Raw genomic sequence first — 25,006 nt, forward strand, 5'->3', positions numbered from 1 at the left:
CTTCAGCCCTAGTTGAGCTTCTGATAAACCCAGAGCTACTCCTCTACAACAGAAAACAGTAGGCAGTACAGAACCGTAGTGGTTAGTGTATCGCTTTACAGCACCAGTGACCCAGATTCAATTCCTGCCGCTATCTGTAAGGAATTTGTACGTTCTCCACTTTACTACACGGATTTCCTCCAGGTGCTCTGGTTTCTCCCCACATTCCGACGAGGCATGGGGTTGGTTGGTTAATTGATCACATGGACGTAACTGGGTGGTGCGAGCTCATTGCTCCGGATACTGTGCTGCATCTCTAAAAGTGCTTGCGAAGTGTGCAGTGTCGGATTACAGAAGCCGCTCTCCATTCCTGCCTCTCCCCACACCAACCGTCAGAGGCAAGGAATACGAGTGTACTGTTCGCACCAGCCACACACTGCATCCCCCAACTGGACAGCATGAGCTCGCTGGGACGTTTCTCTAAATAAAAAAAAAACATTCAAAAGCCAAGTGCACAAGGAATTATTCCACAGACTAAAACATTTCAATAAACAGTAGGGCAGCGAAAGGAGGCAGGAGATCAGTTGTAAGCTCTTTTATAAAGACTCCAAAAAATACAAGGACACAACCGCTTCCCAGAGGTATCCATGACAGGAACATGCATGATTGCTACGCAGATCACTCTGCAGAACTCCTCCCTCCCTTACCCCATCCCCAGCAAGTGATTGTTTGAAAAGTTTGCCATAAAATATCTTAAAAATTAGACCCATATTATTGAAGAGAAAGTTTTTTCCAAAATAAATGACAAACAATCTCCAAAAAAGGCAAAAAGAAAGAAAAAAAAACTTCAAGTGCCATTTCTGTGGAGCTACGAGCTGAAATGCTGGAGCAAATCTCAGGTCCTGTCACTGTCCTGGCTCTCATCCGTCTGTGTCTGCAGCCCATGCTTCTCAATGTATCGCCTGTTTTCAAGAAGGGAGAAGGTCAGTCAGAGATTGTACTAGAGTTCAGCGGGACTCACCCCTAGCAAGAGGAGATCTTATTGATAGCTACTGAATATTGTAAGGCCTGGATAGAGTGGATGTGAAGAGGAAGCTTCATAGAACATAATACAACACAGCACAGGCCCTTCAGTCCTGAACATTACGCTGACTTTTAAACTACCCCAAGATCCATCTAACCCTTCCCTCCACTTTTCTGTGTCTGACATCCCACTTCTCTCCAATCATCTTAAAATGACAGCCTCTTGTATTAACCTTGGAAAAAGGCACTGGCTGTCCATGCTATCTATTCTTTTTATTACATCACACTTTTCTGGATTGAACTCCATCTGTCACTTCTCAGCCCGTTAGTAGGAGTCCAGGATCAGAGGGCACAGCCTCAGGAATAAAGAACTGAGATGAGGAATTTCATTAACCAGAGGGTGGTGAATCTCTGGAATTTGTTGCCACAGTTGTCTATGGAGGCCAAGTCATTGGGTATATTTGAGGCAGAGATCAATAAGTTCTTCATTAGTAAGGAGGTTAGGGGTTATGGGTTATGGAGAGAAGACAGGAGGATGGGATTGAGAGGGATAATAAATCAGCCTTGATGGGATGATGGAGCAGACTAGATGGGCCAAGTGGCCTAATTCTGTTCCTATGTTTTATGGAGCCAACCTATTAACTGACTCTAAGGTCAATCTAACCCTTCCCTCCCATTTTTCTTTCAAGCATTCTATCTATAGTTAATAATTTTATATAAAATGGTACTGACCTTCTTGCATAAGCATACAAGGCTTCTTTCCTCTCTTGCAAGGACAGATGTCTGTCAACTGGTGATTTCTCAAATGTCGTTTTAGAAATGAGCTTTAAAGAGAAGAAAAAATGTCAGATCAGAAAACCTGCATGAATCTACATTCCAGTTCAGTTCAATTCTGATTACCACGTGCATGTTTCCTTAAGCCAAGTAAATCGGCCACTGCTCCCTCCCAAATTGCTGCACATCTGTACAGTTTGACCAGTAGAGAGAGAACTTCTCCATCGTGTTAAGTCCAGGATGATTAGGAGGCAGGACACCTCCATCCTCCAGGACACTGTCTACATTACAGCGCATGAGTGCCATGGTAGCATAGTGGTTAATCTGACACGATCATAGCTCGGGCATCAGAGTACAATTCCAATGTTCTACATTCTTCCTGTGAGGGTGTGGTTTCCTCCCACAGCCCAAAGATGTACTGTTAATTGTTCATTATTAATTGTCCTGTGATTATTAGGCTAGGGTTAAATAGATGGGTTGTTGGATGGTGCAGCTCATTGGGCTGGAAGGATATGTTCTGCACTGTACTGCTGAATAAATAAACAAATAAAGGTTGGATAAACATGGGTTGCCTATTAAGCAGCACCAGAGGCTGAGGGGATAGCTGACTAAGATTTCAAAATTATGAGAAGCAGACAGGGAGTCAGGATCTTTCTCCCCAGGGTAGAAATATCCAACACTGATGATAGGATAGTGTGGTGGTTAGTGTGACGCCTTTACAGCTCAGGGCAGTGTTCAGAGTTCTATCCCACTCTCCTCTGTAAGGAGTCTCTGTATATCCTAGCCATGGAGTGTGTGGGTCTTCCCGGATCCTCCGGTTTCCTCCCACACTCCAACAACATACCAGGTAGGTTCAGTGGTCACTGTAAATTGGCCCAAGGTTAGGTTAGAGTTAACTGGGTTTGTTGATTGTCAGGGGATTATTGGGTGTGTGGCTCATGCAGTATCACTAAATAAAACAAACAAATAACACATACTTGTACAGATTGGAGGGGGGAGGGCAATCAGTTTAAAAACACGAGGGACAAGTTCTTTAAGCAGAAATCTTAAGACAGAAGCAAAAATTAGGCCATTTGGCCCATCGAGTCTATTCTGCCATTCCATCATGATAATTTATTATCACTCTCAACATTTTTGGGCCGCCATTCCCATTCACAGGTTTGAAGCAGTGACGCCAAGCACTATTCTTGCCAGTTTAGTGAACAAAAATACAACTATAAACAGAAGATTCTGCAGATGCTGGAAATCCACAGTAAGACACACAAAATGCTGGAGGAACTTAGCAGGTCAGACAGCAGCTGTGGAGGGAAATAAACAGTTGTTTTCTCAGGCTAAGATCCTTCATCAGGGACACTGACTGTTTATTCCCCTCCACAGTTGCTGCCTGACTCGCTGAGTTCCTCCAGCGCTTTGTTGTTCTGCATTTCCAGCATTTGCAGAATTTTTCCATGTAGAGTAATAAACAACTGATAGCTTATTTCCCCCCACTATTGTGTGTGCACACACACACACACACGTGCACAGATCCCCTTACTTTTAACTTTCAGCATTGTTCACATCTGCCAAGCAGGGAGGGACTTGTACAGCCATTGACTCAGCTCTTGGTCTACCACCTACATGGCTGCACAAGGGGGCTCAAGAACTGACGAATGTTAATGTGATGGATGTCATCCTAGCCAATACCTTGGGTGCAGGTACATCCCTTGGCACCTTCTTCTGAGACATAGTCAAATTGTGAGGTGCAGTGTGAGGCTTATTTGACAAGGACAAGCTGGAAGAGCTGACTGAAACTTCTTCTGGAGCAAACTGCACCCTTCCCTCCAGCAGGTTGGTGATGGTTGTATCCACACACTTTGTAGTTACTGAGGGAGCAAAAGACAAAGGAAAGTGAACAGATAGGGTCATGCCACTGAGATCAGCAGCACACACACACACCCAGCACTCAACAGTACATATAATTACACATGGGATAAATATTATTTAAAATTTGAAAATGAGCTTAATTCTCAAAAGCAGTTTTTGCAACCAACCCCATCATAGGCACTAGTCTCACCCAAAAATGAGGACATCTTCAAAATCTGATGCCTCAAGGTGGAGGCATCTGTCACCAAGGATCCTCACTCTTCTCATTACATCAGAGAGGAGGTACAGGAGCCTGAAGACCCATTCAATATTTTAGCAACAGCTTCTTCCTTCTGTCGCCAGATTTCTGAATGGTCCATGAACTACCCTCTATTTTGCTCTTTTTGTATTTTTTTTACTATATAATCTTATTGTAATTTATATTAATTTTTATGTATTGTACCGTATTACTACTGCAAAACAACACATTTCATGACATATGTCAGTGATAATAAACCTGATTTTGATCTATGATTCATGAGATACTTTTGAGGTGAAGTCACTGCGCCAGTACACCACCTATTTCGTAGTGTTTCAGTCCGAAATGTTGACAATACTCTTATTCTTAGGTGCTGCCTGGCCTGTTGAGTTCCTCTAGCATTTTGTGCGTGTTGCTCAGTCAAAATGGGCTCAGGCAAGACAATAATAGCTAACATACAAGATTCTGCAGATTAGAATTTAGAACTTATTTAAATCTTACATCCATCCTACAATGTAAGGGAGTAAAAATCTCTGCGTTATGACTCTGTCGCAACGTACAGACATGTGAATTTGTAAGTGTAATGGCTTGTAGAAAGAAGCTGTAGCCTGCTGGTCCTGCAATGCTTTGGTACCGTTTGCCAGTTGGAAGCAGCTGAAACAGTTTATGGTTGGGGTGACTGGTGTCCCCAGTGATCTTCCAGGCCTTCTTGCTGCACATGCAGCTATAAATGTCCTCAGTGGAGGGAAGTTCACCTCCAAAGATGTGCTGGACTGTCCATACCACACTCTCTGCAGTGCACAGCAATCAAGGTTGGTGCAGTTCCTGTACCAGGCAGTGATACAGCCAATCAGTATGCTCTCAATGGTGCCCCTGTAGAGGGTCTCGAGGATTTGGGGACCCACGCCGAACTTCATCAGTCGCCTGAGGTGGGAGAGACACTGCTGTGCTTTTACTGCCACAAAACCAGTGTGTACAGTCCAGATGAAATCATTGGTGATGTGCATACTGAGGAACTTGAAACTACTCACTCTCTCAACTGCAGGCCCATTGATGTTGATTGGGACGAGCCTCTCTCCGTTCCACCTGTAATCCACAATCAGGTCTTTTGTTTTTTGGACATTGAGGGAGAGGTTGTTATCCTGGCACCACTGTGTCAGGGTGTCTCGCCACCGGTAGAAATAAGGCCGATCATAGTGTCATCTGTGAACCTGATCAGCAGACTGGAGCTGTGTGTGGCACCACAGAAGTGCAACACACACAAAAATGCTGGAGGAACTCAGCAGGTCAGACAGGGGAACAACTAGTTCATTCATATCCAGTGGTTGATACAGCAAGTCCATCACAGGAAAGCCCTCCACACCACTGAGCACATTTACATCATTAAGGATCCTCACATCCAGGCCCTGCTCTCTTCTTGATATTATCTTCAGTCAGGAGGTACAAGAATCTTAGGACCCACACCTCCACATTTAGGAACTGTTATTCCCCTTCAATCATCAGGCTCCTGAATCAGCATGGATAACTTCGGTCACTCCAACACCAAATTGATTCCACGATCTGTAGACTCACCTTCAAGGACACTATAGCTCAATGTTCTTATTAATGTTTCTAATTTACACAATTTGCCTTCTTTTGCACAATGGCTGTTTGTCAGTCTTTCTGTATAGTTTTTCATAAATTCTATTGCATTCCTATCATTTTCTTGCAAACATTCACAGGAAAATAATCTCAAGGAAGTATAGAGGAAGGTTCCGATTAATTGGGACATCGATTAATCAGAACAGTCACTTACTTAAGACAACTCTTAAAGAGTAAAATCTAAATGAGAAAACAGTTGGGATTCCCTTTGTTTATCTGGGACAATATGCTGCTTAACTGGGGCAGCAGACAGTTTCCAAGCAGTTTCTAACTAGCGTCAATCGCATGCACTTGTGTTGCTATTAGACAAAACACCGTACTTTAAATGAACAGTTTTTAAATACATTAGCTGCATGTGCTTGTCTTTGCATAGCAACAATTTTTGCCACTGATGGCTGGCAAGAAATAAATAGCAAGACAACTCGGAACTTGAGTCCTGATGAAGGGTCTCGGCCCGAAATGTTGACTGCTCGTTTCCACTGATGCTGCCCGACCTGCTGAGTTCCTCCAGCTTATTTATACGTGTTGATTTGACCACAGCATCTGCAGTGTACTTTGTGTATGTGCTCGGAACTGTTTTGCTCACTGCAGTTTCAAGCATTCTGCATTCGCTGCTTCAAAAATTTAAAATCTACTGAGAATTTGAAGGTATTGATAATCATCTTGAATGTTACAACAAAAATGAAGATTTGGAGGACGCAGTCATCAAAAGCATTGTATGAAATCATCCCATTATCTGCACAACATGTCTAAGTTGATTCTGTTCACTTACAGTCAAAAGAACACAATGCTGATTAATTCCTCCTTTGACAACTTTTGGATCCAATGCAAAAACCTTTGTAGTTTTGGTAGTGTTCTAATTTGTTCTATATTTCATTTAAATAGATAATTTATTACTCAGTTTTATTAATATACCTTTTTAACTATTTCCAAGAAACTTTGGCTAATTGGGGCAGCACTTAATTGGGTCAAAATGTACTGGTCCTGATGTGCCCCAATTAACTGGAATCCACTGTAAATGGTCACAATGTACTTTGGTAATAAATTTATGTTAACTTCGAAGTTTCTGTCTGAGACCCTGCATCAGCATTTTATGTGTGTCCAAAAACTGAGCATTTTTCAGTAAACTTGACAAGGGATAAATATCAGACAGTACAGTCTTTTACCATCTTTGATTAACAGTGCATTTCCTTTATATATACCAACAAGGGCAGATGAGTTCCTAGCTGACATCTCACCTGAACAGCAGCATTCCTGGCACTGCCCTAATGCACAGGTTTCCAGCCTAGATGTTGTGCTCAATTCTTAGAATGAAGCTTGAACATACAACCACCCCAAAGGCAAAAATGCCCCACGGTGCAATGGCCAACACTAGAGGACATCAGTTACGGTGAGTGGAGGGAAGTATCGGGGAGATGTCGGAAGTAGACTTTTGTTTTTGCACAGGGAGTGGTGGGTGCATGGAACATGCTGCCAGGTTCTGGTGAAGGATGATAAATTAAGGACACTTACAGTAGAGATTCTTAGAATGGTACATCGATGGGGCGCCACAGTGGCATGACGTTATTACATTTTGATGTGTTGGAATTCAGAGGTTAATCCCGGCATTCTCTGTATTAACCGGGTAGATTAATTGTAAATTGTTCTGTGATAAGGCTAGGGTTAAATTGCAGGTGTGTTTTTGTGCACGTGTGTATGCACGTGTGTGAAAGAGAGGGAGAGGGCATGTACACTAGGAGGGCCTACTCTCTAAAATAAAATTCTAAAAAGAAAAACAGATTTCTTTGGTGCAACAGTGCCCTCCCATGGTAGAAACTGGAATTTTTCATCAGTGACTAAATTTAGGAATTAAGGTTGAACTCAAGGAGGTGTTTTGTCACATCTGGGATATGACCGATTCAAACAATAAATCAAACTGCTGGAGAAACTCTCTGGGTCAGACCACATTCACGGAGCCAAAGGGATGGTCATTGTTTGAGGTTGAGACCTTTTACACAGTCCAAGAATAGACCTTTTGGGCCATAATGTCGATTTAAACTACACATTTGCCTGCACGTGTTCTACATCCCTCTATTCCCCGCCTGCTTATGTGCATGTCTAAATGTCTCAAACTTTGCTAATGTATCTGATTCCACCACATTTCCTGGTTCAAGACTATAAAAACAGTAACACAAAATATTCTGCAGATGCTGGAAATCCAGAAATTCAGCTATGCCCTGAAGAAGGGTCTCGGCCTGAAACGTCAACAGTTCATTCATTTCCATAAATGCTGCCTGACCTGCTGAGTTTCTCTAGCATTTTGTGCGGGTTTCTCTGTAAAAACCTTGTTTTGAAAGACCCCTTTCAACTTTCCCTTTGCCACGTTAGCCTCATCTCCTTTAATATTTGTCATTTCCAATCTGGGGAGGAAAAGACCATCTACCCCATCTATGCCTCTTGCAATTTTATATACTTCCATCAGGTTTCTCCTCAGCCTCCAGCACTCCAAATAAAACAATCCATCTCTGTCCAAACTCTCCTTATGGCAAATTATGTCTAATCCAGTCAATAGCCTGGTGAACTATTTTTCCTCTCTCTCTCTCCAAAGTTTCCAACCTTTTTGTAACGTGTAACCAGAAATGCACGCAATGTTCTGAGTATGACCTAACCAAAGTTTTATTAGCACAAGAGATTCGGCGGGTGCTGGAGTCACGGGGCATCTATGAAGGGGAATAAACAGTCAACGTTTCGGGTTGAGACCCTTCTTCAGGACTGAAAGGGAAGGAGGAAGTAACCAGAATAAGAGGAGGAGGAGGAGGGGAAGGACACAAGGTGAAAGGTGAAGCCAGGTGGATGGGAAAGGTAAAGGGATGGAGAGGAAGGTATCTGATAGGAGAGGAGAGTGGACCAAAGGAGAAAGGAAAGGAGAGGATCCGGGGGGAGGTGAGAAAAGGTAAGAAGCCAGATTGGGAAATAGAAGAGGGGAGGGGGAGGGAATAAGAAGAAGAGGGGAGGGGGAGGGAATATTTTTTGGGAGGGAATATCATTGGGAAAGAACCACATTTATTTATTCATTTATTTTTATTTAGAGATGCATGGAACAGGACCTTTCAGCCCAATGAACTACTCCACCTGGCAACCCACCTATTTAATATTAGCCTAATCATAGGGCAGTTTACTATGACCAACTAACCTATTAACCAGTAAGCCTTTGTAATGTCAGTGGAAACTCATGCACTTCATGAGAAAGATGTACAAACTTCTTACAGTGTCAGAATTGAAAACTGAACTATGATAGATGTTAGTGTAATGCTATTGCAATGCTAACATCTATCAGGAGTTCAATTCCTGTCCATTCTGTAAGGAGATTGCATGCTCTCTCCGTGGCCACACGGGCTTCCTCTAGGTCCTCTGGTTTCTTCTCACATACCTGGTGCTGGAAGAATGGCCCCAGCACATCTCAGATTATGTTGGTTGCTGACACAAACAACACATTTCATTGTGTGTTTCGGTGTACATGTGACAAACAAAACTAATCTTTAATTGAGAGTGCTGACGGCAGACGCTGTGGTACATGCCAAATGGGCATGCAATGTTCTTACCAGTTGAGCAGTCAGGCATGTTCACTGCCCAGTGTGAAAGATTAATAGAGGCTGTGTGGTGAGATTTCAGAGTCACTGCTGAGATCTGCGACACTCAGCTACAAAGAAAGTCAGAGATAAGACTCAGGCAGCAAACAACTCAAATGGAAACTCAATAAATAACGTCAGTGTAGCAAGGTGGCACTAACATAGGCAACCAGCCATGACCCAACTAACAGCAGGGCAGGCACTGACAGCCAAATGGCAACCCCCCCCCCCCCCAACCCCCCACTCTACCTCATCCGATAATCATCATTTTTCTGGGTGCATAATGCTTGGTACCTCAAATGATCTTCACACCACTGTAAGGAACTGCAGAGTTGTGGACACAGCTCAACCATCATGGCAAACAGCCTCCCCTTCATGGAGATTGATGATGAAACAAATCAACTCCTGGCTGAGGAGCGACTTGGATCCACTCTAATTTGCTTTCATAACAGGTCAACAGTAGGTGCCACTTTATTGGGTCTTCAGTCAATCCCAGAACATCTGGACAGTCAGGATGCTCTTCAGTGACTACAGCTTGGCATTCAGTACTATCATCCCTTCAAAACTAATCAGTAAGCTTCAAGACCTAGGTCTCAATACCTCCTTAATTTCCTCACTTGCAGATCCCAATCAGCACAGATTGGCAACAACATCTCCTCCGCAATCACCATCAGCACAGGTGCACTAAAAGCCTGTGTGCTTAGCATCCTGCTCTACTTGCTTTATACTTATGGCTGTGAGACTAAGCACAGTTCCAATGCCATATTTAAGTTTCCTGACACCACTGTTATTGGCCAAATAAGTCAGCATATAGTAGGGAGACTGAAAATCTGACTGAGTAATGCCACAATAACTCACTCAATGTCAGCAGGACCAAAGAGCTGTACTGACTTCAGGAGCAGGAAACTGAAGGTCCAAAAGCCAGTCCTCATCATAGGATCAGAGCCTTCCCAACTTTAAATTCCTTGGTGTTATCATTTCAGAGGATCTGGTCATGGGTACAAGTGCCATTACAAAGCATACAAGTGCCAGTTGGTGAAGATTCAACATGTCATCTAACACTTTAACAAACTTTATAAATGTGTGATGGAGAGAATACTGATATCCTGGTTACATCATGGCCTGGATTGGAAACACCAATGTATTTGAAGGGAAAACTCTACAAAAAGTAGTGGATACTGCCTAGTTTATCACGGGTAAAGCCCTCCCCTCCATTGAATACATCTACAAGGACCGCTGTCGCAGGAAAGCAGCATATATCTTCAGGAAGCACCCCCACTATCCAGGTCATGTTCTCTTCTCTCTGCTGCCATCAGGAAAGTGGTACAGGAGCCTCAACATCCAGCCCACAGGTTCAGGAAGTTATTACCCCTCAACCATCAGCCTTTTGAACCAGAGGGGATAACTTCACTCACTCCAACCTGAACAGGTCCCACAACCACCAAACTTGCTTTCAAGGACTTTATTTTATGTTCTTGATAATTATTGCTTTTTTTTTGTTTTTTTCTCTGTATTTGCACAATTTGTTACCTTTTGCACATTAGTTGCTTGTTTGTCCTGTTCAGTCTTTCATTGATTCTATTGCGCTTGTTTTTTACTATGAAAGGCGGCAAGGAAATAAATCTCCGGGTTGTATATGGTGACATTCATGTACTCTGATAATAAATTTACTCTGAACTCTTCCTACACTTCACGATGCCTCAGTAAAGCGGCCAATACCCTTACCTGTCTTGAACATTCTGGCTTCACTCCTCTCCCATCAGATAGAAGATACAAAAGCCCGAAAGCATGTAGCACCAGGCTCAAGGACAGCTTCTATCCCACCGTTATCAGACTCTTGAATGGACCTCCTGTGTGATAAGATGGACTCTTGACCTTATAGTCTATCTCGGTATGATGTTGCACTCTATTGCTTACCTGCACTGCAATATTTAAGTCGTATTTACACGTTACCCTGCATTGTTATTGCTTTACCTTTTTCTAGCTCAATGCACTGTAAATGATTTGACCTGTATGAACAGTGTGCAAGACATATCTTCACTGTATCTCAGTACATCAGACAATAGCAAATCAATTCCTATAATAACCATGATGATGTCCCTTCTAATATGGGAACAAGTGCAAATGAAAGAGGGAGGAGCTGATGAAAAGGAGAGAAGACAAAGTCATACCCAAGTCCATTTTAATGACATTGAGTGGGATGTGAGGCAAAACCTCTTTGACCTGCTTTGCCATTCCAGCGATCCGAATATCCTCTGCGGACAGACTGCTAAGGCTCAATCCTGGAAGGAAGGTACGAGGTCGAGCTCCTGAAGGTGGAGCATTAGTTCCTGAAACAAAGTTAATATTAAGTTGGTAAGGCCTCATTTGGAGCACTGTATGCAGTTTTAGTCACCTATCTACAGAAAAGATGTCAAGAAGATTAAAGGAGTGCAGAGAAAATTTACAAGGCTGATGCCACGACTTGAAGAACTGAGTCAGCCAGAAAGGTTGAATAGGTTAGGACTTCATTCCCTGTGAAGAATGAGGGGAGATTTGATAGAGGTATACAAAATTATGAGGGTTTTATATAGCGTAAATGCAAAGAGGCTTTTCCCACTAAGGTTGGGTGAGACTAGAACTAGAGGTCACATGAGTTAAGGGTGAAAGGTGAAATGCTTAAAGGGGAACATGAGGGACAAGCAGCCAGGGAAACAGTTAAATGTGAATTTGATATCAACATTTAAGAGAAATTTGAATAGGTAGATGGATGGAAAGGGTACGGATATCTATGGGCTGAGTGCGGGTCGACAGGACTAGGCGGATTAATGGTTCACTGTGGATTAGATGGGCAGAAGTGTCTGGTTTTGCTATAACTCTGACTCTTCCCAGTTGAGCATTTTTAGCAGGAATCTGAAGCAGCAGAATCTCTTTCATGGCCATTTAGAAGGCAGTTAATAAAAATGAAAATGCTGACTAGACAATAGCTGAAGTTAAAGCACATTGTGGTTGTGATTGTGGGAGATTTTAATTTTCCACACATAGACTGGGAAGCCCATTCTGTAAAAGGGCTGGATGGTTTGGAGTTTGTAAAATGTGTGCAGGATAGTTTTTTGCAGCAATACATAGAGGTACTGACTAGAGAAGGGGCACTGTTGGATCTCCTGTTAGGGAATGAGATAGGTCAGGTGACGGACATACGTGTTGGGGAGAACTTCGGGTCCAGTGATCACAATACCATTAGTTTCAATATAATTATGGAGAAGGATAGGACTGGACCCAGGGTTGAGATTTTTGATTGGAGAAAAGCTAACTTTGAGGAGATGCGAAAGGACTTAGAAGGATTGGATTGGGACAATTTGTTTTATGGGAAGGATGTAATAGAGAAATGGAGGTCATTTAAAGGTGAAATTTTGAGAGTACAGAATCTTTACATTCTTGTTAGGTTGAAAGGAAAGGTTAAAAGTTTGAGAGCGCCATGGTTTTCAAGGGATATTGGAAACTTGGTTCGGAAAAAGAGGGAGATCTATAATAAATATAGGCAGCATGGAGTAAATGAGGTGCTCGAGGAATATAAAGAATGTAAAAAGAATCTTAAGAAAGAAATTAGAAAAGCTAAAAGAAGATATGAGGTTGCTTTGGCAAGTAAGGTGAAAATAAATCTGAAGGGTTTCTACAGTTATATTAACAGCAAAAGGATAGTGAGGGATAAAATTGGTCCCTTAGAGAATCAGAGTGGACAGCTATGTGTGGAGCCAAAAGAGATGGGGGAGATTTTGAACAATTTCTTTTCTTCAGTATTCACTAAAGAGAAGGATATTGAATTGTGTAAGGTAAGGGAAACAAGTAGGGAAGTTATGGAAACTATGACGATTAAAGAGGAGGAAGTACTAGCACTTTGAAGGAATATAAAAGTGGATAAATCTCCGGGTCCTGACAGGATATTCCCTAGGACCTTGAGGGAAGTTGGTGTAGAAATAGCAGGGGCTCTGACAGAAATATTTCAAATGTCATTAGAAACGGGGATGGTGCCGGAGGATTGGCGTATTGCTCATGTGGTTCTATTGTTTAAAAAGGGTTCTAAGAGTAAACCTAGCAATTATAGGCCTGTCAGTTTGACGTCAGTGGTGGGTAAATTAATGGAAAGTATTCTTAGAGATGGTATATATAATTATCTGGATAGACAGAGTCTGATTAGGAATAGTCAGCATGGATTTGTGCGTTGAAGGTCATGTTTGACAAATCTTACTGAATTTTTTGAAGAGGTTACGAGGAAAGTTGACTTGGGTAAGGCAGTGGATGTTGGACTTCAGTAAGGCCTTTGACAAGGTTCTGCACGGAAGGTTAGTTAGGAAGGTTCAGTCGTTAGGTATTAATATTGAAGTAGTAAAATGGATTCAACAGTGGCTAGATGGGAGATGCCAGAGAGTAGTGGTGGATAACTGTTTGTCAGGTTGGAGGCCGGTGACTAGTGGTGTGTCTCAGGGATCTGTACTGGGTCCAATGTTGTTTGTCATATAGATTAATGATCTGGATGATGGGATGGTAAATTGGATTAGTAAGTATGCAGATGATACTAAGGTAGGTGGTGTTGTGGATAAAGAAGTAGGTTTTCAAAGCTTGCAGAGAGATTTAGGCCAGTTAGAAGAGTGGGCTGAATGATGGCAGATGGAGTTTAATGCTGATAAATGTGAGGTGCTACATTTTGGTAGGAATAATCCAAATAGGACCTACATCGTAAATGGTAGGGCATTGAAGAATACAGTAAAACAGAGTGATCTAGGAATAATGGTGCATAGTTCCCTGAAGGTGGAATCTCATGTGGATAGGGTGGTGAAGAAAGCTTTTGGTATAGGAGTTGGGATGTAATGTTAAAATTGTACAAGGCATTGGTAAGGCTGAATTTGGAGTATTGTGTACAGTTCTGGTCACCAAATTAGAGGAAAGATATCAACAGAATAGAGAGAGTACAGAGAAGATTTACCAGAATGTTACCTGGGTTTCAGCACCTAGGTTACAGGGAAAAGCTGAACAAGTTAGGTCTTTATTCTTTGAAGCGTAGAAGGTTGAGGGGGGACTTGATAGAGGTATTTAAAATTATGAGGGGGATAGATAGAGTTGACGTGGATAGGCTTTTTTCATTGAGAGTAGGGGAGATTCAAACAAGAGGACATGAGTTGAGAGTTAGGGGGGGAAAGTGTAAGGGTAACATGAGGGGGAATTTCTTTACTCAGAGAGTGGTAGCTGTGTGGAACGAGCTTTCAGCAGAAGGAGTAGAGGCAGGTTCGGTATTGTCATTTAAAATAAAGTTGGATAGGTATATGGACAGGAAAGGAATGGAGGGTTATGGGCTGAGTGCGACTAGGACTCACTGGGACTAGGTAAGTGTAAGCGTCGGCACGGACTAGAAGGGCCGAGATGGCCTGTTTCCGTGCTGTAATTGTTATGGTTATATGGACTGTAAGAGAATTTACTAACTTGGCAAGGGTAATGGACAAATTACTAGTGGGGGTCCCAAGACCAAAAATATTCATCTTATTTGTAAAATAATGTGGAAAACAGGGTAGAAAACATTTGCTACTGGCAGTGCAAGCAAGCTAGATAGAAACATTAAATTACAAGAGGAGATATTAATATATTGAACAAATGGGAAACAGACTTCAGTGCTGGCATCTGTAAGGTCAATTACTTTGGACCTAAAATGGATTGAGCAGAGTAATTTTAAATAGCGTAAGGATAGCAATGAATGCCCAAAGAGATTTAGGGTCTATGGAAATTAATCACTGAAATGTCAGCAGCTGGCGCTGAAATTAATCACAAAAAAAACGAATGGAATTCTTTTCTTCATAATATCTAGGGGACTAGAATACACGAGGATAGAAGTTGTATTACATCAATGCTAAATTCTGATTTATGAAGAACAATAAGAGGTTGTACACACCATTTAAAGATACTGGGATTGGAAAGAATGCATACAGATTAAGCAGATACCAAGGAATACTTTACAAGACTTAAGAGGGTTGTATCAGAGTGACAGAACACTGGAGCACAGAGACATGCCCTTTGGCCTACCTAGTCCATGCCAAGCTATTATTCTGCCTATCCATTGACCTGCAGCTGGACCATAACCCTCCATACCTCTCCCAACCATGTACTTACCCAAATTTCTCTTAAATGTTGAAATCAAATCTGCATCCATTGCCTCCACTGCCAGCTCATTCCACACTCCTACCATCTTCTGAGCAATGCTTCCCCCTGGGTTCCCCTTAAATATTTCATCTTTCATGCTTAACCCATTACCTCCAATTCTAATCTCACCCAACCTAGTGGGTAAAGCCTCCCTTTCAGTGCAAAATTAAACATCAAATACCAGTGTGCATAGGTTTAGGGTGGTTACAGATACATTAATGAACTCCAATCGTACCATTAATTTTGGACGATGGAGATGGGAGATCACCAATGGCCTATGCTCCACTGGGAGCCAAGAGCCCAAGAAGAATAGCTTGAAGGCAGGGGTTCCCAATCTTTTTTATGCCATGGACCGACATCACTACGCAAGGGTCCGTGGACACCAGCTTGCTTTAGGGTGATGCTAAGCCTACCACAGCAAAGGAATACTAAACACATAATTTTGTGTACCTCGATCAAATCTTCCCTCATTCTCCTACACTCCAGGGCATAATTACAGGAGAAGCTGCTCTGTTAAAAGCCTCAAGATCAAGTGTCAGGAATGAAGTTATAAAGAGTTCTACATGCAAATGGTGGCATAAATTTAGAAACCTTTTCTACAAAGAGCAAATGAAGATGGGCTGACTGTTAATCTTAAATCTTAAGATTTGTAGGCTTTTATTAACAAGGTATTAAGAGATATGGGACTAAATGGAGAAGCCACTCATCAGCCATGACCTCAATTGGTGGAGTTACACACTCACGGGGTTAAATGACCTAGTACTGTTCCTTCTGTGGCCTCAACATAACCAATTTTCTATTTCGATTCTTTACTTTGAGCGCAGCGCGTTGGCAGAAGTTACCTTGGTCAATAGATTTACATTAAATGATGATTAACTTTGCAATCTAGTGTTTTTAACCAATTTCTTATTTAGTGCTTCCCTAGCAAGATGGAGTACAAGTAAGCAGCTGATATACAAGCCTGACCTGAGCTGGCCTCTTGTGGTGCCACGTGCTTCATTCTTTTGAGGTATTCCAATTTGTCAGACTTGGTATGAGGAGTCGATACAATGCCGAGTTCCATAGCTAAATGCTACAAGAGAAAAAAATCAGAGTTGGTGGGCTATGGATGAGCTCCTCTCCTTTCGTCCATTATGCATGCAAATATATAGCGGACACACAAGAGACAACAGATGCTGAATCTGCAACAACACAAAAGCACTGGCTGTACACTCAAGACACAAAAGCAAAATTAGGCCACTTGGCCCATTGAGTGCTTCACCATTCAATCATGGCCAATCTATTATCTCCTTCAATCCCATTCTCCTGCCTTCTCCCCAAGACCTTTAGCACCCTTACTAATCAGGAACCCATCAACCTCTGCTTTAAATATACCCAACAATTTGACCTTCAGTCTTCTGTGAAATTAATTCCAGATTCAACACTTTCTGGCTAAATAAATTCCTCATCTCTTCGAAAGGGATGTCCTCCTATTCTGAGGCTGTGCCTTCTGGTCCTAGATTCCACAATGATTGAAAACATCAGGAAATTATAGACCAGTGAGTCTTACTTCAGTGGTTGGAAAGTTGATGGAGAAGATCCTGAGCGGCAGGATTTATGAACATTTGGAGAAGCATATATGATTAGGAATAGTCAGCATGGCTTTGTGAAAAGCAGGTCGTGCCTTACAAGCCTGATTGAATTTTTTGAGCAATACGTACAACAAGCTGGAGGAACTCAGCAGGTCGAGCAGCATCTGTGGAAACGAACATCTGTGTTTTGAACGTTTTGAATTTTTTGAGGATGTGATTAAACACATTGATGAAGGCAGCGCAGTAGATATAGTGTAGAAAGTAAGGAGGCATGGGATCCAAGGGGACATTGCTTTGTGGATCCAGAACCGGCTTGCCCACAGAAGGCAAGGAGTGGTTGTAGATGGGTCATACTCTGCATGGAGGTTGGTCACCAGTGGTGTGCCGTAGGGATCTATTCTGGGTCCCCTACTCTTCGTGATTTTTATAAATGACCTGGATGAAAGAGTGGAGGGATGGGTTAGTAAATTTGCTGATGACACGAAAGTTGGAGGAGTTGTGGATAGTGTGGAGGGCTGTCAGAGGTTATAGCGGGACATTGATATGATGCAAAACTGGGCTGAGAAATGGCAGATGGAGTTCAACTCAGATAAATGTGAAGTGGTTCATCTTGGTAGGTCAAATATGATGTCAGAATATAGTATTAATGGCAAGACACTTGGCAGCGTGAAGGATTAGAGGGATCTTGGGATTAGAGGAATCTTGGGGTTCGAGTCCATAGGACACTCAAAGCTGCTGCTCAGGTTGACTCTGTTGTTAAGAAAGCATACGGTGCATTGGCCTTCATCAATCGTGGGACTGAGTTTAGGAGTTGAGAGGTAATGTGCATCTATACAGGACCCTGGTCAGACCCCACTTGGAGAACTGTGCTCAGTTCTGCTCACCTCACTACAGGAAGGATGTGGAAACTATAGAAAGGGTGCAGAGGAGATTTGCAAGGATGTTGCCTGGATTGGGGAGCATGCCTTATGAGAATAGGTTGAGTGAACTCGGCCTTTTCTCCTTGGAGCGACCGAGGATGAGAGGTGACCTGATTGCGGTGTACAGGGTAAGAGGCATTGATCATGTGGATAGCCAGAGGCTTTTTTCCAGAGCTGAAATGGCTAGCACGAGAGGGCACAATTTAAAATTTCTTGGAAGTAGGTACGGAGGGTATGTCAGGGGTAAGTTTTTTTACGTAGAGATTCGTGAGTGCGTGGAATGAGCTGCCGGCGACGGTGGTGGAGGCGGATGCGATAGGGTCTTTTAAGAGATTCCTGGACAGGTATATGGAGCTTAGAAAAATAGAGGGCTATGGGTAATCCTAGGTAATTTCTAAGGTAAGGACTTGTTTGGCACAGCTTAGTGGGCTGAAGGGCCTGTACTGTGCTGTAGGTTTTCTATGTTTCTACATCCTCTCCACATGTTTCTACACCTATGGGTGGGGAGGGGGTGGAATTGGACAGTCACACTTCAGATTAAGATCCTGGACTGAAAAGAAAGAAGCTGACATAAAATGGTAGTGGGAAGAGGTGAAGTAAGAGCTAGAAGGTGATGGGTGGATTCAGGTGCAGGGCAGGTAGCTGGAATGGTGTCAGAAGTTGGGAAGTGGTAGGTGGAATTGACAAAGGGCTGAAGCTGATGGAAACTGACAGGAAGGTGAAAATTGCATCACCTTTTATCTGCATAAATTGACAAACTATACCCACTTAATTACCTTCAAAACTTGACACTTTTTTTTACCCTGCACACCCATACCGTGTCATTAACACACAAAGTCATAAATACTTACTGAAAATGCAATAGGAATATCAGTTCCCTTCAAAGCAATCTACAGTGAACAAATATTAGCAAGCATTGATACAGCTCTCACAAGTGTTACAAAGACGCAAGGCATTACAAATACAGTTAAATAATAAAAACAGGAAGTAATCTCAAATAAATTTCAATGTAGACAAACTGCAAGCCTTATCCACTGTAACTCAAGTACTTTTGAAAGAATGGAAGTTAAAGAATTAGCCATTCAACTTGATGAACTTGTACAAAGATTTGATATTATATTCTTAACAATCACAATCCTGGCAGGGTTTGCAAGACATTACTTCCTACAAAGTGAAACCCAATAGCATGAATGACAGTGATGCTTCACTACCAGATGAACTCAATGCCTTCCATGCATGCTTTGAAAGGGAGAGTACAACTACAACTGCGAAGATCCCTGCTGCACCTGATGACCCTGTGATCTGTCTCAGAGGCCGAAGTTAGGCTGTCTTTAAAGAGAGTGAACCTTCGCAAGGCGGAAGGTCCCGATGGAGTACCTGGTAAGGCTCTGAAAACCTGTGCCAACCAACTAGCGGGAGTATACAAGGACATTTTCAACCTCTCACTGCTACGGACTGAAGTTCCCACATGCTTCAAAAAGGCAACAATCATACCAATGCCTAAGAAGAATAATGTGGGCTACCTAATAACTATCACTCAGTAACACTCACATTGACAGTGATGAAATGCTTTGAGAGGTTGGTCATGACTAGACTGAACTCTTGCCTCAGCAAGGACCTGGACCCATTGCAATTTGCCTATCGCCACAATAGGTCAACGGCAGACACAATCTCAATAGCCGTCCGTATGGCTTTAGACCACCTGGACAACACAAACACCTACATCAGGATGCTGTTCATCGACTATAGCTCAGCATTTAATATCATCATTCCCACAATCCTGATTGAGGAGTTGCAGAACCTGGACCTCTGTACTTCCCTCTGCAATTGGATCTTCGACTTCCTAAATGGAAGACCACAATCTATGTGAGTTGGTTATAACGTATCCTCCTCGCTGATGATCAACACTGGTCCACCACAGGGGCGTGTACTTAGCCGACTGTTCTACTCTCTATAAACATGACTGTGTGGCTAGGTATAGCTCAAATACCATCTACAAATTTTCTGCCTAGTTCCTTCGACTAGCACTGAGACCACTGCCCCTCTCACCCTTCCCATCCATGTTGCAATTGAACTTGCATTCATAACTTCCACTGGAAGTTCATTCCACACATGCACCACTGAGTAGAGTTTGCCCCTCATGTTCCCCGTTAAACATTTCACGTTTCATCCTTAACCTATGACCACAGCGAGCCTGATTGCATTTACCCTATTTATAGCCCTCAATTTTGCATCTCTCTGTCAAATCTTCCCTCATTCTCTTATGCTCCGGGAAACAGAGACCTAGCCTATTCAACCCTTCCCTCATGCTGCCAGCCCCTGCTCCAACCTGCCTCCCTTTAGACCAGTTCTCTCTTCTACTTTGGTCCAGATGAGAGGCTTGAGGGGTCACCCATTTCCTTCTACAGATGCTGCCTGACCCAGAGCTCTTCCATTCACAAAGTGCTGAAGGAACTCAGTAGGTCAGGCAGCATCTATCAAGGAGAATAAACAGTCAATGGTTCTGGCCAAAACTGCAGCCCTGATGAAGGGTCCCGGCCTGAAATGTCGACTGTTTATTCCTTTCCATAGATGCTGCTTGACCAGCTGAGTTCCTCCAGCACTTTGTGTGTGTTACTCTGGATTTCCAGCATCTGCAGAATCTCGTTTCAGAGATCCTCCCAGAAGATGCACTGATTGAAGATTTAGAAACATTTAAAAACAAGAACCATTTTCACTGATGGATTAGGAGAGGTCCAAGTGACATTAAAGACATGCATGATTTAGGAATAAAGTCAGCTACCGGCTTTGATCTTGATGAACAGCAATTAGGCTTGATGGGCTGAACAGAGACACAAGAGACTGCAGATGTTGGAACCCAAGGCCCTCCACTGGTCAAGGTCAACAATGGATGTTGCACCCTAGCTACCTGCATCAAAGTCATGCTCCCACTCCTTTTTAAATGCTCCCAATGGCAGGCATCTCAAATAGCCTCTGACAAGCAAAGTCAGATCCTGGCCTTCACATGTGGCTTCGCTACCAAGTCCTGGTCACTTTGGGCAGATTGGGCTCGTCAGCCATAGTTGGAAACTCATCTAGGAGGAAAACTGATTTCAAACCTCCGCTGCCTTACAGCTATATCCATTCATGGTGAAGGCTTACAGGAGTAAACTGGAGAAAACATCCAGAGCTGGAGTCCCCAAGTCAGTCCTAAGTTGAGTTCAATGCTGACCGGCAACTTCTGCAACAGCACTGGTGCCAAACTGTATTGGTCTCTACCATTCCTTTGGATTCATCAGCTGTATGGAGAGGGGTGGAACTCAGCAGGTTAGGTAGAATCCTTCCATTTCCCTCCCCCCCCCCACTGTCCCTTCTCCTCCTGATATACAGTCCCTTCTAGAACCAGTCAACCCACAGGTCCCCTCATTCCACTTCCATCACTTTGCTTCTTCTCATCTACCCATTACCCACACACTGCTCCCACTGGGCTAATTCCCTTTACTGTTCTCACCCACCATACGTCATGAACTCCATCTCTTTGTTGCCCTGACCTGTCACCTCCTGGACACTGTCACTATCCTCCCATCACCTCTCCTACTTGGATCCACCCATTGCAACCTCAGAACAGTGTGATGTCCTTTTAGAACGGAAATGAGGAGGAATTTCTTTAGCCATAGAGTGGTGAATTTGTGGAATTTGTTGCCACAGGCGGCTGTGGAGGCCAAGTCATTGGGAATATTTAAGGCAAAGGTTGATAAATTCTTTATTAGTCAGGGCATGAAGGAATGGGGAGAAGGCAGGAGATTGGGGCTGAGAGGGAAAATGGATCAGCCATGTTGAAATGGCAGAGCAGACTCGATGGACTAAATGGCCCAATTCTGTTCCATACCTTATGGTCTTATTATCGCCTCATGTTCTGGTGCCTACATTGCAAGACCCCAATGTTCAACACAGCACAAACAACAATAACAGAACAAAACGATAACAAGAGCAAAAGAAGCACCCTTTGTCCCATTCCCACACACTGACAAACAGACAGGTCGCCTCCAGGTTTCCGAAAGCTTGTTTTAATGTTAAGGAGGTAAAGGATACTGTTCATCAAGTACCTTACCTCTTGCACTCTGACAGCAAATTCCTCCTCTGATTCATCTTCCATTTGGGACATTCTGGGCAGCCACCTACAAGACGCAGGAAATAGAAATGCAGTGAAATTCTTTGTTGCAACAGCTAAACATGCATTCAGATAAAGCTGGACTTTCCAACCCAAAATAATTTAGCTGTTAATATTTTTATTTCTGTAGAGGTACAGAATGGTAACAGGCTCTCCCGGCCCGGTGAGCCTGCGCCACACCACCCAATTACATGCATGTGACCAATTAACTACCTAACATGCTCGCTTTTGGAAAGTGGGAGGAATCTGGAGGGAACCCATATAAGGAGAATGTACAAACTCCTCAAAGACAGCTGGGGGAGTTGAACCCGGGCCATTGAGGCTATAATAATGTTATGCTACCATGCTGCCTGAAACTTAAAGGATGGGGCATCAATCCTACTACTTTTCACATGCTAAGTGAATTAGTCCTAGAATTTGGTGAGGCAAGATTAGAATCGTGTGAGCTGCCTTCGCAAGACCAATACTGACCGGGAAGATGACCAATTCTGTCTGACACTAGAGGAACTGAACTCGTATAACTTGTTCATATAATTTGGGAGAAAACAGAATAAGAAAATGATTACTGCTTCCCGATGTTGTCCCACAGACTAAGCCTGTGGAAGCATGTACAGGATACATGCACTTGCTGCAGAAATACTCCTGCTACACACTGTTCACAGTATTATTGATGAATCGGGGCGGGAAAGTGGCAGATATGCATGTTTAAGTATAGTCATTCACATATTGTAGGCCTGGAGGTGAAGCATATAAGCTGTATATTTTGAAATTAAAACAAAGCAAAGACACCCAAGGACAATTCTTGGTTTCACTGTCCCTATTTAACATGACAGTGTCAGAAGTTAAGACAGACAGACAGACATACTTTATTGATCCCGAGGGAAATTGGGTTTCGTTACAGTCGCACCAACCAAGAATAGTGTAGAAATATAGCAATATAAAACCATAAATAATTAAATAATAAGAAGTAAATAATGCCAAGTGGAAATTAGTCCAGGACCAGCCTATTGGCTCAGGGTGTCTGACACTCCGAGGGAGGAGTTGTAAAGTTTGATGGCCACAGGCAGGAATGACTTCCTATGACGCTCAGTGTTGCATCTAGGTGGAATGAGTCTCTGGCTGAATGTACTCCTGTGCCTAACCAGTACATTATGGAGTGGATGGGACACATTGTCCAAGATGGCATGCAACTTGGACAGCATCCTCTTTTCAGACACCACCGTCAGAGAGTCCAGTTCCACCCCCACAACATCACTGGCCTTACGAATGAGTTTGTTGATTCTGTTGGTGTCTGCTACCCTCAGCCTGCTGCCCCAGCACACAACAGCAAACATGATAGCACTGGCCACCATAGACTCGTAGAACATCCTCAGCATCATCCGGCAGACGTTAAAGGACCTGTCTCCTCAGGAAATAGAGACGGCTCTGACCCTTCTTGTAGACAGCCTCAGTGTTCTTTGACCAGAGAACACTACAGTACAGAAAAAAAGCTGTACAGCCCATCTAGTCCATACCGAAATATTCTACCTAGTTCCACTGACATGCACCCAGACCCTATCTCTCAAAACCATGTACTTAGCCAAACTGCCCTTAAATGTTTTAATCAAATCTGCACCCACCACTTCCACTGGCAGCTTGTTCCACTCTCAGCAACCTGAGTGAAGATCCCCCTCAGTTTCCTTTGAACGTTTTATTGTCACCTTAATGTCTATCTCTAGTCTCAACGAACCTCGGTGGAAAAAGTCTGCTTGCATTTATCCTATCTATATCCCTCACTACGTGGCATGAACCTAATTCCATAGACTGGCCAGGCACATTTGGGGCAGTGGATGTTCTTATAACTGTCTGGTGTGGTCACTACCCAAAGATGCTATTGTGAGGTTTGTATTCATCACTTCTAGGCTCCCATGCTAGGATCACTCTCTTACTGTACCATCTGGAAGAAAAGCTGACATGCATTTTAGGTCATGAAAATGGTTGGCTGTTTGTCCACCGTCATCGATGAAGACCTCAACACCATTATGATTATGGTGTCGAAACTAGCGCTTGATCTGGATTTAAGTGAGGGAGAGTTGCGCAGCGTCAGCCTCACTCTCTCTTCCCAATTCCCATCCAGATCCAGTGGCAAGACAAGAGTCGAGACGGCTAAGGATGGGACTAGGCGCAGTGGATGACCAGCGCATCTTCTGTGTCTTGTCGTGCTCTATGTGTTCCGTGACGCTTGCAGAGACCACCTGCTTGACCGTTGGACCTTCCACTGGTCTCGTCCGCTCAATCCACCGGAGTCTGTCTTCACATGCTGGGATAGACAACTCCCTATCTCACCAAGAGTTTGAGACCCGTCGGCTACCCTCACCTGGTTAGTCATGAAAATACTAGTACAATGAAATGGCAAACTTATTTAAAACATAGATTAGACCAGGGGCTCCTAGCCTTATGCCATGCACCAATACCAAAAGGGATCCATTGATTCCAAGTTAGTAAACTCTGGATTAGATTATCATCAAATATGTCCCAGCTGAGTAACGACATTAAAAGTCAAAGCTGATCACACAATCTCCCACACCACCAGGTCCAGGAAGTTATTGCCTTTCAACCATCCTGAACCAACATGGATAACATCATCATTCATTTCAACACTGTACTGAATCCACAACCTAGTCTCACTTTCAAGCTCTCTACACCTCATGTTCTTATATTACTTGTTTCTTTGCAGTTTAGTTTATTTGTCACTCTTTGTGTGTAGTTTTAATAAATTATATTGTATGTCTCTGTTCTACTGTGAATGCCTGCAAGAAAATGAATCTCAGACCCCCACACAAAATGCTGGAAAAACTCGTCTGGTAGCATTATGGAGTAAATGTGACAATATAAGTATAAGACCAGTAGACACAGGAGCAGAAGTAGACCTGTCAGCCCATCGAGTCTGCTCCGCCATTCAATCATGGGCTGATCTAATTCTTCCAGTCATCCCTACACCCTTGCCTTCTCCCCATACCCTTTGATGCTCTGGCTAATTAAGAACCTATCTATCTCTGCCTTAAATACACCCAATGACTGTGTCATCTTGT

At 43.1% G+C, this 25,006-nt stretch overlaps 1 protein-coding gene across 3 annotated transcripts in view; it reads right to left on the minus strand.

The window, feature by feature from the left end:
* Nucleotides 1–559: 559 nt before the first annotated feature.
* The window catches only part of aup1 (AUP1 lipid droplet regulating VLDL assembly factor), a 58,874-nt gene continuing 34,427 nt past the window's right edge, over nt 560–25,006 (minus strand). For 2 of the 3 annotated variants that reach the window (XM_073042105.1, XM_073042103.1), the window contains 7 exons: nt 21,876–21,942; nt 18,637–18,675; nt 16,261–16,366; nt 11,298–11,456; nt 3,460–3,638; nt 1,735–1,826; nt 560–941 (listed from right to left, as the gene is read on the minus strand). In XM_073042105.1, coding sequence (XP_072898206.1) covers nt 875–941; nt 1,735–1,826; nt 3,460–3,638; nt 11,298–11,456; nt 16,261–16,366; nt 18,637–18,675; nt 21,876–21,942 — 709 coding nt within the window. In that variant the 3' untranslated portion in view covers nt 560–874. The remainder of the gene's footprint in view (nt 942–1,734; nt 1,827–3,459; nt 3,639–11,297; nt 11,457–16,260; nt 16,367–18,636; nt 18,676–21,875; nt 21,943–25,006) is intronic. The other variant, XM_073042104.1, reaches the window with a different exon arrangement.

This window comes from Hemitrygon akajei, chromosome 4, assembly GCF_048418815.1.
Source record: "Hemitrygon akajei chromosome 4, sHemAka1.3, whole genome shotgun sequence".
Classification (NCBI taxonomy): Eukaryota; Metazoa; Chordata; class Chondrichthyes; order Myliobatiformes; family Dasyatidae; genus Hemitrygon; species Hemitrygon akajei.